Source organism: Phocoena sinus, chromosome 15, assembly GCF_008692025.1.
Source record: "Phocoena sinus isolate mPhoSin1 chromosome 15, mPhoSin1.pri, whole genome shotgun sequence".
NCBI classification, from domain to species: domain Eukaryota; kingdom Metazoa; phylum Chordata; class Mammalia; order Artiodactyla; family Phocoenidae; genus Phocoena; species Phocoena sinus.
This window is the reverse complement of record NC_045777.1, coordinates 48,239,465-48,253,531: the sequence shown is the minus strand read 5'-3', so window position 1 is coordinate 48,253,531 and position 14,067 is coordinate 48,239,465. Positions and strand designations below refer to the sequence as shown.

General features: G+C 45.6%; 2 protein-coding genes across 5 annotated transcripts in view; one reads left to right on the top strand and one right to left on the bottom strand.

The window, feature by feature from the left end:
* Window positions 1–1,454: 1,454 nt before the first annotated feature.
* RBBP9 (RB binding protein 9, serine hydrolase) lies at window positions 1,455–9,530 on the bottom strand. Its single transcript, XM_032606872.1, has 5 exons — window positions 9,223–9,530; window positions 7,807–7,849; window positions 6,709–6,814; window positions 3,672–3,757; window positions 1,455–3,282 (listed from the first exon to the last, which is right to left on the bottom strand). Exons 1-5 carry the CDS (start codon window positions 9,319–9,321, stop codon window positions 3,056–3,058), a joined length of 561 nt encoding a protein of 186 aa, XP_032462763.1. The 5' UTR covers window positions 9,322–9,530; the 3' UTR covers window positions 1,455–3,055.
* Window positions 9,531–12,814: 3,284 nt separating this feature from the next.
* SEC23B (SEC23 homolog B, COPII coat complex component) overlaps window positions 12,815–14,067 on the top strand; it is a 40,157-nt gene continuing 38,904 nt past the window's right edge. Inside the window, exon 1 of one of the 4 annotated variants that reach the window (XM_032604637.1) lies at window positions 12,815–13,319. The gene's annotated coding sequence lies outside the window, so the exon portion shown is untranslated. Of the gene's footprint in view, window positions 13,338–14,067 lie in introns of all 4 variants that reach the window. The other 3 variants (XM_032604638.1, XM_032604636.1, XM_032604639.1) reach the window with 3 other exon arrangements.

Here is a 14,067-nt window from a genome sequence, read left to right as displayed (position 1 = left end):
TCAGTAGTTAAAAGTATTCCTTGCCTACCAGAATAAAGAGCTCCTATAAACTTTTTTCCCTTAGCATGGTTTTCATTCTGAATATTAACTAAAGAAGGATAGAGACAATATTTTTTTTTAATTCATTTATTTATTTTTTAAATTAAAAAAAAATTTTTTTTTTTAGCGTTATGTCTTCGTTGCTGTGCGCCGGCTTTCTCTAGTTGCAGCGAGTGGGGGCTACTCTTCGTTGTGGTGCGCGGGCTTCTCATTGTGGTGGCTTCTCTTTGTTGCAGAGCACAGGCTCTAGGCGCGTGGGCTTCGGTAGTTGTGGCACGCGGGCTCTAGAGCGCAGGCTCAGTAGTTGTGGCACACATGCTCAGTAGTTGTGGCTCGCGGGCTCTGGAGCGCAGGCTCAGTAGCTGTGGCACACGGGCTTAGTTGCTCTGCCACATGTGGGATCTTCCCAGACCAGGGCTCAAACCCGTGTACCCTGCATTGGCAGGCAGATTCTTAACCACTGAGCCACTAGGGAAGCCCCGAGACAATAATTTTAAAATACAGCACCTCTGTTGATCATTAAATGGATATCTACCCTAAGGAGTAAATTTTGACCAAAACAAATTGTGGTGCTCTAGACTCATGACAACACCAAAAAATCAAATTGTAAGTGAAGTTCTAACCTTACACTTGATTTCCATTTAGTGTAAGGTATTTTGCTCACCTGAAAAGATATTCCCTAGAGTCTATCAAGGCCCCTCTCTGCTTTATAAAGATCTGTAGAGAGTCAAACAGAATAATGAAAGGCCATGATTTGACGGTTTAAATGAATAGTCCAGGTGGAGTTCTTCCCTGAAACTCCTCTGATCTTAGTTTGGTGATGAGTAAGTTTTATAGGATCGTAATTTTTATGGTGATCAACTAATAGGCAAACTAGTCAAACAAAAGTAACTTCAAGTTGAGTCACTTCTACGTTGGTGGTGGGTGAGGGAAGCATGTAACACGTGCTCTAGCGCAGTGCTGTCCAATAGAACCTTCTATCAGGATGGAAATGCTCTATATCTGTGTCCAGTAAGGAAGCCACTAATCAGCCGTAGCTCGTGAGCACCTGAACCGTGGCTTCTGTGAATGAAGAACTGAACATTTTCTTTGCTGGCGCCCTGTGGTTACTGGTTACCCTACTATCAGCCGAACTCAACCATTGTATGCCTCTATATTCAAGTTATTTTTATTTTTATTTTTTTTTGCGGTACGCAGGGCTCTCACTGTCGCGGCCTCTCCCGTTGCGGAGCACAGGCTCCAGCCACGCAGGCTCAGCGGCCATGGCTCACAGGCCCAGCGGCTCCACGGCATGTGGGATCCTCCCGGACCGGGGCACAAACCCGTGTCCCCTGCATCGGCAGGCGGACTCTCAACCACTGCGCCACCAGGGAGGCCCCCCTCAAGTTATTTTTATAGGAATAAAGAATATCAAATTATTTCTCAATTTTATATATTTGGTTTTTTCTACAGAGGAAGAGGACAATAAAGTATTATGAACAGTTATTTGTATAAGTTTGTAAATTTTTTTAAGAAAGGACTTCAGAAAACAAGGCAGAGAATACGTAGAACAATGACTACTTCCAAATAATTCAAATAGAATCAAGCTTTGATTATAGGCTTGGTCAAATCAATGCTAAACAGCTTCTCTAAGAAAAGTATTCAATGGATTTATCTACTTTGTTTTTCACTAACTTGTCAAATAAACTTTTTAATCTTTATTTTTAATTATAAAAGACAGTGCACAAACTCAAATAATCCCCAGGTGTATAATGTAAAAAGGAGACGTCCACCACACCATAACTACCAAAATTCCCATCCCCTAAGATAACTGCTGCTAAAAATTTAGAGAATCTCTCCTGACATTTTTTGAGCACATCTAGAAATCAAAAGCCTTTTCAGGTTCAAATGATGGCTTTGAATTTTTGTTAGGTATGAACAGTGTGGGAATTCACATTATTGCAGCAAATATCAGGTGTGAATTTACTGGAAATTGTTTTGAGATGTTACGTAGGGATAATAATAGCCAAAAAACGTTGGAAAATGAAAAAGGGTTATTTTTGAGGGAGTATGATTAGAAGAAAAATCATGGAATGATGCTGAAAGAGATATAAAGGACCATGGAAATTAAAAGGTAGAACACTTTACAGAACAAAATCTGAGATATGGAAAGATCATTTTTAAAAATATTTAAGACTTTGTAACAAAATCCAAACTGTTCCCATGACTTCATCCTTTGACATCATGTCTATTTCTCAGGCTTTTCTCAAGCTCTAAAGCACTGGCTAAGTGAATACTTACAGCAGAGGTCACACATGGATGGCTTGGCCTTTGTGTCTTGCTGTGTTTGCAAATTTTTTATTTATGCTGTAGTTGCCAACTAACAACCCATATGTCTGTGGACTGAACGTAATTCATGTACATGTGGATTATATATACATACACTTATGGTCCCTAAATACAAAAGTGTATTAATTTCTTTCCTTGAAAATCAGAAAACTGGCAATGCCTTGCCAAATTCCCACATGGCAACAATCCAGACAGGGCCCAGCAGTAGTTCTCCCTGTCGCCCTAATCCTTGCCAGTCTGGTCTTAGACCGATCCCTGCCTGACCCTGCAGACCCCTGCCTCAACCTCCTTATGTGTCACTCTCTCAACATGTTAAGGACATGTTATGATGCAACTCCTACAGCATAACATGAAACCTGTTTATTTTTAATCTGGACTAGGGATCAGGAAACCTGGGTTTCGTTTGTGTCTATTCACTTTGGATAGGTAAGGGTGGTTAAGCTGTCCCATGTCCCTTATCAAATGGGAAAAATACTGTTTTCGGTCAGAGCAATTTGAGATGTAGGTTCTATGGAAAATGAAAATACTGTTTGTAATTTAGTTTGAACATTGAAACGTGTTTTGGACCTTAATTTGATCTGGTTTGCATGCCTGCTATTCATCTGATAATGGATGATTGTCATCTGTTCATAACCTGATCGTTGCCCTACTCCCATGTCCTTACGCACAACGGCAGGAACGACCCTGGCTATCCTGGCACTTCCAGCATGGACTTGACCACACTAACCAATTCGTGAAACTCCGTGTTCTGGAAGTGGCCACGGTCAGTGAATCTGTACAATTTGGCTTCCAACCTGTTGGCCACTTCTTCTTGTTCCTTCCAAGGAAGGAAAGGATCGTCGGTGGAGCCAAACTGCACAATGTGAGGGCAGTTGGCTTTGATCTTCTCCCACTGCCAGGGGCGGCTGAAGTATCCTATGAGAAGAACACACAACCTCTCAGTGTCATGGATACTTTCCATTCTCACCACTCTAGTGAGGACCATGGCAGAGACTCAAGAGAATCAGAGCCCAAGTGTTGAGTTAGAAGCCTTTCTTCAGTTTTCAGATCCGTAGGGCTTGATACCATAGCTACTGGTGAAGGGGGAGGATAGGGCTCGGGGGTTCAGTTCTAGACTACGGGTTAGATAGTGGCTCACTGCCCTCTCTAAGTGCCTAACTTATACCTAACGATGGGTGGTAAATATTCCTCATGTGCTGTTAGATTTTGTGTTAATCTGTTGGAAGACAGTGCTGTTTTACTACCTGAGCGTGCAGCCCCGTAGCTACAGGAAGGGCTCTTCCGGTTTCTGCCTTCAGACTTACCGCTTGCCCGTTCGTTGTCATCCCCCAGGTCAGACGTGTACGCAGACACTAACACGATAGCACACACCCGGTGGGTCTCTGCGTACCTGGAGCGAGAGGAATGGTGTAGCTGATGTTTAATGTTAAATCTGGTCCCAGAAAGTCAGTAAGCCATCCAAAACTCATTTGATTTAGCTTACAGAAAGCACATGCTATAGGCTGCTGAGGTTAGTAGGAAACAGAGCAAGGAAAATGCAGAAATATGAGGCCGGTGGTTAATTACCTCACCTGGGCTACCTGAGTTTCTACTCTGTTTTCAAGGCAGTGCAAACCTCTTCCCTAATTCTTTCTGAATAAACATAAAAAGTGTAATCATTCCCTTTGATGTGTGCATTCGTCGGCATTACTTGGTTGGTTAACATGTGGATTCCCAGGCTCAGCCCAGAGCATCTGAGTCAGAGGATTGTGAGTGAGGCAAAGGAATCTGCATTCTAAGGCGTGCCACCTCCCCAACCCAGGTGACAGACGCAAGTGGTCTGGGACTGTACCATCCCAGAACTGTGCCTCTCTCACACACGCTTGTTTGCGTTGTCTTACCTCTGTCCCCCACAGGCATCCCTCAAGGGCAGGTCTGAGCCTTCTCGATTTTTGTGACCTTGTTCCCTAGAACAGTGCCCGGCAAACAGACACTCAGCTAACTGTAGACAGTTCCCTCACTGAGCAAAGGCCAGGGCTAAGGAAGGACCTAGAAAGGTAAGAGCTCTAGGAGGCCTTGGTGCCAGGCAAGATTTAGGGTTGGTATTTTGTTCTCGTGCCTAAACTTTTTCCCCAATCTTTTGCTTTGAAAAATGTCAAACTTACCGAAAAGTGAGAACAAGCACCCAGATTCGTTAATTTTGCTACAGTTCACCCCTAAATACTTTAGCACATATCCCCTAAGAACACAGCTGTGCTCTTATGTAACGACAGTATCATTCTTACACCTAATAAATTTAGCACCAAGACCTGTATTCATTTTCCCCTAGTTGTACCAAACTGTTCTTTAAAACATCTTTTCAATCCTAGATCTGGTCAAAGATCACGCGTTTGCTTTCATGACTCTTCAATCACTTTTAAATTTGTTTTAAATGAGATTGACAACTTTTAAGAATTTTAGGCCCATTTTCTTGTACGTTATCCCCTAAACTGAACTTGTTTCCTCATGATTAGGCTGAGGTGAAACACTTTTGGCAAGACCATTACGTAGGCAATGTTGTGTCCTTCCCACTCCTCCACAACGATGGGCACACGATGCCAGTTTGTCCCATTACTGCTGAGACTGTCAGATTCCCTAGGGTGATACCCCTCAGATCCCTCCACTGTAAAGACACAATTCCCCCTTGTGATTAATAAGTAACTGTGGGGTAGTCCTCTGTATCCTGTTCCCCTATGATCTTAGGCCCCGTGGCTTTAGCATCTGGTTTTCTCCTTGCCTACCTTAACTTTAGAAGTTAATTTTTAGAAGGTTCCTGACAATCCTACAATAAATTTCAGCAGTCTTTAAAAGCAGCCACATCGTTATTAGCCAGCGGCCTGAGAAAAATTCAGTTGGCCTTGGGTTAGCACAGATTTCAGCATAAAGGGCTTTCTTCATTTTCCAGACACCCCCTGGCAGCTTATAAACACTATGTATCACAATTCTGTAGGTCCACATAGGAAAGCATTATTCTCGTAGCCTCCACAGGTGTGGCTGAAAGGTTATGGAACTTGGCAAGATTTCTCTGACAATCGATTCACGTGACATCCTGAGGGGCTGCCGGGGATAAGAAGCCACACAAAAACCGTAATCCTGGGACTTCCCTGGTGGCACAGTGGTTAAGAATCCGCTTGCCAATGCAGGGGACACAGGTTCGAGCCCTGGTCCGGGAAGATCCCACATGCCCCAGAGCAACTAAGCCTGTGTGCCACAACTACTGAGCCTAAGTGCCACAACTACTGAAGACCACGCACCACAACTACTGAAGCCCGTGCGCCCAGAGCCCGTGCTCTGCAACAAGAGAAGCCACTGCAATGAGAAGCCCACGCACCGCTACGAAGACCCAATGCAGCCAAAAATTAATTAATTAATTAAAACAAAAAAAACCCCATAATCCTTTGTCATCTAGCCTCACAAATACAGAGGAAACCCAACCCTAACAGGCTATTCAGCCAGCTCCATCCTTACATTCCAGGCCTTATAAGCCTGCAGGGTGACGTTCTAATGGTGAGCAGCAGGAAGGCACCCATGACCCCTGGGGGCGGGGGCTGGGGCTGGCCGGGGCGGTAGGGGGGAGTGGAGGGCGGTGCGGGTAACAGCCTCCACCCTCCAACGGGGAGTTATCAGCGCTTACCATATGCCAGACACTCTGCCAGGCACCGGGGTTTCGTGTCAGAGTGAACAAAGCCCCACCCTCATGGAGCTTACATTCGACTGGCAGGAGACAAGAAATGAATAGGATGTCAGGTGGTGAAAAGTGCTACAGATAATAAGGGGGGTCATAAGATATAAAGGGGGTAGGATTCGGTGGTGTGAGGCTGCTGTTTCACATGGAGTGATTACAGAAGGCCTCACTGAAAGGGGACATGGAGCAGAGACCTAGAGAGGAGAAGGCCATGCAGGTGTCTGGGGACAGAGAGTCCAGGTAGAACAGCGGCAAGCACAGGCCTAAGAAAGGCACAAGCTTGGCGTGTTCAAGGAACTGCACTGAGGTCTGTAAACCAGGCTGGGGGCAGCGAAGGGGAGACGGCAGAGATGACATCAGGGGCGGGGGGCTTGAAGGCCAAGAAGTTCTTCTGAGGGTGACGGGAGCTGCTGGGGTTCGGAGGCACTTGTGTTTTAGAAGGGTCACTGTATCCCAGTAAGAGCAAAGTATCTTTTTAATCCACTAATCAAACCAGGAAGGAATTAGGACAGATCATGTTACTACTCACTGTCTCCTCTGCAGTGTAAACTTAAGATGTGCACGAAGTATTGCCCAAGCAAGCTTGACTGGAGCCCACAGGGGTAGGGGGGATAGTGACAATTCAATAAGGACCACACCTCATGGCTGCAATGGCCCCAGAACTGTGGCCTATGATGATGGTCTCCTCGTCACAGTGCAGCTCCGTCTCCATGAAGGGCAGCCAGATGCTCTCTCGAGCTGTGACTAAGGTTCAGGGGAAAGAAAGAGTCCGTCACTCAACAGGGACAGTCTCAGTCCAGCGCTGCCCACCTTTCTAACAGAGGACCATTCAGCAAACCGCAGGACCGCAATGGGGGATGGAGCTGTTTTAATAGGGCCAAAGTTTTTTTTTGTTTGTTTTCTTTTTTTGTTCTTTTTTGTGGTAAGCGGGCCTCTCACTGTTGTGGCCTCTCCCGTTGCGGAGCATAGGCTCTGGATGCGCAGGCCCAGCGGCCATGGCTCACGGGCCTAGCCGCTCCACGGCATGTGGGATCTTCTCGGACCGGGGCACGAACCCATGTCCCCTGCATCGGCAGATGGACTCTCAACCACTGCACCACCAGGGAAGCCCAGGGCCAAAGTTTTATGTGTTGCTGTCTGAAAGCCTCAAATCTATAGTTTTGGTAAATAGTTTTGTTTTTATTTTTTAGCATTTTCTTGAAAGGAAATACTAAGAAAATAAAATGTAACTCTGAAGTTTAATGTAAACTTTCCAACTTAAAAACAAAAATCCTCTTGACAATATTGTCTCTCAAGTTGCTGTCCACATATATTCTTTCTTCCCAAAAAGGAAATTCCTGAGACAAGTCATAGGCACTCAGAACAGAAGTGGCCACGTTACATTTTCTAATATTAGGATCTCATAGAGATGCTGTAAGTTTTGTCATACCTCTGCCTCAAATGAAACACCCATAAATTTTGCCTGAAAAGATTTAACTTATAGAAGGGAAAATCCGTTGCTTACAAAGTTGAAAATTAAATTCTTCCGAGCCCAGGTGCTCTTCTTGATCCTTACTAGAATTTTCTATCATGTTTTTTGGTTTGCACCCTCCTCCCCCAAATATTTGCCATCATTCACTCTGAGGTATGTATTCCCTTAGGCTTCTCTGCTAGGATATTCCTCTTCTCTACCGGAAAATGACAAGATCAAAACCCAACAAGAGGAGGCTTTTTAAAGACACATTTAAAAAACTTACTTGGGTCAGGCATGTTTTTAGCCAAACACTGGAAACCAGGTATCTACGATATGAGAGGGAGAAAAAAGGTATAATAAAGAGCTTAATTACAACTAATACTTTGCTAATAAGAAATGAGACACCTGATATGAGCTTTATCAATTCAATAAGTAGTTGTTTATATCATGAAATGAAGTGGGGTAAGTGCTACAGGATTACGTATGAATATACAATCCCTCCTCATAAACTCCATCTGTCTGTAGTTCTCTATCTAGCCAGCTCTGCAGATCTCTTCATATGTGCAACTGCACATGTACATTTATCACCGCTGGCATACACATATAGAGAGGGCGTAACAGATTCTAGACAAACTGACCTGGAGCCAATCAGACTATGCTCCAGGGAGTAGGTAAAATGTGGTACATAAACGTGGTACAGAAAGTTGGGGATCCAATCCTCTTGGACAGCTGCAGCCCTGACCTTTTGGTTTGTAGCTCTAGCCATGGCTCTCAGCCACAAGCCTGGAATTTTATTCTAGAGACCCACTCTAGAGCTCTAGAGGTTGGCAACTCAGGAAACAGTCTTATTGCCTAGTTATGGAAGAACGTTTAAAAAAAAAAATCAAGATGCACAAGACAGCCCGCAGTTAGATGCCATTTTTATAAAGCTCACAAAGAAGCCAAATTTAAAAAGTACATTAATTTTTTAAATTAAGTTTTAAAAGCGAAACAAACTTTTAAAATTTCATACGGCAGGGAAACGGGATGGAAGGACATACAGGTGTCTCTGAAGGTATTGATAATGTTCCTAGATTTCAGTTTGGTGAGGGACCCTCAAGTGTTGGTTACATTATACTTCATAATGTATGTACGTGTTACATACATCCTTTGTAAATATCAATATTACATACTAAAATGTTTAAAAATGCGAGACAGGTGCTTCCCTGGTGGCGCAGTGGTTGAGAGTCCGCCTGCCGATGCAGGGGACATGGGTTCGTGCCCCGGTCCGGGAAGATCCCACATGCCGTGGAGCGGCTGGGCCCGTTGAGCCATGGCCGCTGAGCCTGCGCGTCCGGAGCCTGTGCTCCGCAACGGGAGAGGCCACAACAGTGAGAGGCCCACGTACCGAAAAAAAAAAAAAAAAAAATCCGAGACAGAGAACAGAGAAAACTGGTGTAGAATTATCTGTAAGTCCCATATCTGAACCCGCAGGAGATACGGGGAGCGGGCTCGGTCTCCAGTTTCTAGAGGTGGAGCTTGTACTCTGAGTCCTGAGAGGAGCCCTCCTGGCTGTTTCACCAGCCGAACTTCCTCCACTACTTGTAGAGTCTAAGACGGGGTTCCCAGCAGGGCTCTGCACAAGGGGGCGGGAGCGGGGAGCCCTCCGGCCTCTCCCGCGCCAGCCCGACCTCCCAGTGCAGCGAGGTGCGTCTCCTACCTGTTCCAGCTTCCTCTTCACCCAGCTGTACCAGCCGTGTGTGGCCATATCCTCGCCCCCGTTCCCGGGGACGATCACCGCCTTGCAGGGCGCCGCCATGAATGCAGCCGACCTGAGGCGCTCAGACCGCGTGCGCGACTGGGGAGCCTGCCCGTGGCATTCCGGGAATTGTAGTTCCGGGGAGCCAAGAGCGCACCCACTGAACTTCTGGTTCCCTACTGCACAGGGCAGCCGCAGACAAACCTTGCGGGTTTCCAGTAGCTGTGTAAGTCACCTTTTACTTGCCTCTTGCTGGCGCTTCCATCCTCCCCCCCCCCTTATTTGGGACAGACTGTGACATGCCCAGAATGTGTTATCTCTTACTTAGACTAACTGATATTTGTATAGAAAAGTATGTTTTAGTTTCAAAGAAGCAGAACACAACCCGTTTTCTTTGTTGATGACTCCTGATTTCAAAATAGTTCTTAATAAAATAGTCAATATCAGCCAATAACAGTCAATACCAGCGCGGCATGGCAAAAAACAAAACAAAAAACCAAAAGAAAATTAGGACTCAAACACTAGTTCTTAAAAAAAGAAAAAAAAAAAAGCTTTGCTGAAACCCTTCGGGGCACTTCCGGGTTTTGGGGGGCATGAGCCACCCATTACCTTGCACAGCCCTTCAATAAACCTTTCTCTGCCCTAAACTCTGACGTTGCAATATTGTTTGGCCTTGCTCTGCATCAGGCACATGTACTTGTGTTCACTAGCATATCTAGGGGTCTGTATATCCAAAACACTGAATGGTTCATCCTGGTTTTCGTACTGAATTCCTTTCAGCGTGTGTTGTAGGTCAGCGGCTGCAGTGGCTCATGACTTGATCCTTATAGAACTGGATGGCAGATAACATTCTTTGTTTTACACTCTATGTGTTTGTGCATCTGTATGCCTTCATGGCTGTAATCGCAAAGGTCTTCACCTCTTGTAAGAGTATGAAATGGTTTACTAACTTTAGAGTTCTAACAAATTCGATTCTTACATCTTTTAAAGAAGCTTTGTTCTCATTGCCTCTTGCCATATTAATTATTTCAAGCTGGTTATTTTCTAAGAAACAGCAGATGTGGAAAAAACTCTTAGCCAAGTAGGAATTATCCTTTTGTAAGACACATTTACATTTGTAAGGGAAATCTCCATTTGTAGGTTGTCTCCCTCTCTGTACTAGAAAGAGGATGGCCACATCTCTATAAAGTTACCAGTGGAGAAGGCAGTGACTTAAATCTGCTCAACAACCTTACCCTTGTTTACTGCGCTTTTCCTGGTGACTTCCCATAACTGACTTCCCACCCTCAATATCCTCTTTTGTCTTTAGCTGAGGATGGTTTTTAAGGTGAGGACTTGAAACATTTTAGCAAGTTACTCATTTTCCCTAGGTCTCTCCCATGCATACATGTTACTAAATTTCTATTTCATTTTCTCCTGTTAATCTGCCTCATGTCGATCTAATTCTTAGGCCAGCCAGAAGAACCTAGAAGGAAGGAGGAAATTTTCTTCCTTCCCAATGCCTATCAGGATAACTACACAGTCACATAAATCAACTATTCCTAAAATAAGGAAATTAAACTTCTAATACATTAATGTGGTAGATTTTTAAAAATCCTTCTTACAGTAATTTCTAGTACTAGGAATCCAGGTTCAAATAAGTCAAGCAAATTTTTGGCAAATGATATTTTCTTAATGTTTGGTTAAAAAAAAAACCCAGCTATGTCTTTCTGTAAAAGAGAAGAATAAATCTGACTCCACATTGGATCTGTTTCTTTTACTTTAACCTTTGTATTCTATTGCTTTTGCTTCAAGTTAATCACTAAAGGGATGTTGCCTACAGCTTAAAGTATACATAATGGGCAAACTGGAAGAATTCTGCCTCCCACGCCTGAGTGTTAAGCTAAAATACCTTTGTTTAGCTCACAGGAAACATCCTGACCAGGCCCCCCTGTGAATGGCTGCAGGAAAAAAGAAATTAACACATCCCCTCCTGAATCTGGCTGGAACTGAGGCAGGAGGTAGATGGGCCCCAGGCTGAACAGTTTCTCCCCTGCGGACAGAAACTCCATAATAGCAGGAACTCCATAAAAGCAGGATGATCGAGGAGGCTGGCCCCTGCCCAGATAAGAGATAAAAGACCACATATTCCTCATTCTCAAAAGTCCAGGAGACCTCCCCGACTGCACATGTGCAGAAAGGCTCCTTAGAGGTCAAAAAGGGAGGGGGTGCCACCTCCTAGTATGTGACGTCAACTACCCATAGGCCTCTTCACTACTATCCATCTTGGCTAAGAAATGCGCACCCACACAGGGGAGAACCCTGAGATATACCAAATTCAGACTCAGAACCAGGAGAAACAAGATGATTGGTTAGAGGAAACCATGAAGAAATGCCCCATAAAAGTGATTCAGACTGCCACGAGGGCGTGACTCTCTCTCTGAGCCCGCCCGTGTGGCTGTCCACACGTACTGCACCCTTTTCCCTCTTAATTAACACTCGACTTGCTTCACTACTTTACGTCTCTATGTAGAAGTTCATTTCTACACAGCTGACGGGCCGTGGCCTTGTCACTGGCCACTGGTCCCTGGTGGTCTGGTGGCTGGGATTCAGCGCTCTTATTGCCGCGGCCATACCTCAATCTCTGGCTGGGAACCGAAAAAATCCTGCTTCAAGCCGCTGCAGGCCGAGGCCACCCGAGGTCAGAACCAGACTCCTGGGTCTGCGACCTTCCGAGTAAAGTCGCTAGTCCTTGCCCCAACTCATCTCTCAATTGGCCTGTTGTGCGGCAAGCAGCACCAGCTTGGACTTGGTAACATTTTCTCACTGTGAAGTATGATACAAATGTGTATTGTATCTTAATTGAGTGTGTATCTTTACTGAGAGAATAATTGATTTGAACTTCCTGAACTTATACCAGTTTAAGTATTAAAAAACCCACTATTACTCTTACATAATGCTTTAGATACACGAAAAGTGTAAACTTGTTCAATAAAACTGAACCATTATTCGACAAATTTTTATATTAACAGCAATTAATTTCGTAGCACATCGACCTAAAACTAACTTCTATGATTTGTTAGTCACTTAAAACTTTGTACTAATATTAAATTGAGCTAATTAATTCTTGGACGCCTTGATATGCTTTAAGCATACTTTTAAGTTTATATAATTTTGCTTATTTTTATATGCTACAGACGGGCCATATCTCTGGGTCAGATTAATAAACGTGCTCGGTTTTGCCACTTATAATAAGTGGTAAAACGGCCATGGTGGCTGTAGAAAGCCGCGCTCTATGCAGTCTGGTGTTTTGTTAGTCTGTTAAAACGTTTGACTACGACAGTTCCCAATTATTCACTTTCTCATGGAAGGATGACAGGGATCGAGAGGGATTAGCCTGTGCGCTAACGCCAGGCTCCGCAGAGAGCCGGAAGGCACCTGCGCGCGAACGAGGGGCGAACGAGGGAAGGAAACGCTGCAAGGTGAGGAAGAATAACTACACCTGTTTAACTGACAGGACTCTCGCGCGCATGCGTCCCCACGCTCAAGGCTCACGCTCCCTTAGCCTCGCCCCTTTCTGCGCGCCGACACCTCCTTCCGGCCAGCTTCGGTTTCCTCCGCGAGGAGCCTCGCCCTCTTCCGGGGCCACACGTCAACGTTCTCGCTTCCCGGTAACTAAGGCGATGAGAGGGACTTCCCACTGAAGCGAGCGGACGTCTTATTGGAGTAGGGCGAGCTCCTGAGGCGAGCTGGCTGCGCCTAGGAAACAGTTCCCTAGGCGCCGGTATTTCGTGAAGCAGAAAGGTTTAGAGGTGAACGTGGAGAAACGTGTATTCTGAATAATTGTGATTTTGAAGAGCCAACCACGTCTGTCTTGCCCTGTCCCAAGATGGCGGCGCAGCCTTTCTAAGTGTCTTGCTTCCGCTCGCCGGCCGGGGAGGCGCTCTTTGATTGGCCAGCGCACGGCGCCGTGGCGTGACGCACAGGACGCTAACCAATCGGCTTAGGGCTGAGCTGGACTTGGCGGTGGGAACTGGAGCTCGGCTCTTTCAGCTGTGGGTGCGTACGGCTGCGGCCAGGTGAGCGGCTCTGGCCAGGTGAGTGGGGAGCACAAGTTATGAGAGGCCGAGGGCAGGGACCGGAGTCTCTGCTAGGGGCAGGTGGGTTGCTCTGGGGGCGAGGCCTTTTCCTGGCGGTCAGAGGAGCTGAAGGGCCCGAAGACCCAGGGGTCTGCTGAGAGTGACGTGGTCCCAGCCAGGTGGGGCGGCCGGCTGGCCGGATTCTGGCGCAGGATCCCTCGGAGTCGTGGGAGACGGAAGGACCCAACGTCCAGTTTACAGTTGAGGAACTCGAGATTCTGGTTTAATGACTTATGCTTCGTGACAGAGCCGGAGCTAGAACCCAGGTCTTCGGACTCCCTTTAAGGATTAAACCTTGCTTTACCTTAGTTGTGTCCTGAAAAATCATACCTTAAGGTGGAATGAATGGTACAGTTTTTTTTTTTTGACAGATAGGTCTACAGGATCTTTACAGTTTTACTTGTTCATTCATTCAGCTGTTAACTTATTCTGAAAGCCTTCCCTTTTGAAAATATGGTGTTAGTGGTAGACCTGTCTCTCTAGAAAAGTGCACCTTGGCTCATGCACACAATTTTGCATACAGTTTCAGAGGACTTATTGACCCTGTGGAGTCCCCTGTTGGCTATGTGCCCAGAGTTAAGAATCCATGGTCTTGAGGGAGTGAGCGGAAGAGGCAGTGGGAAATGGAGAGCGCACGTTTTAATATGTGGATGCCTGGGGACATGGGATGGAGATAGTGCCTTTTAAT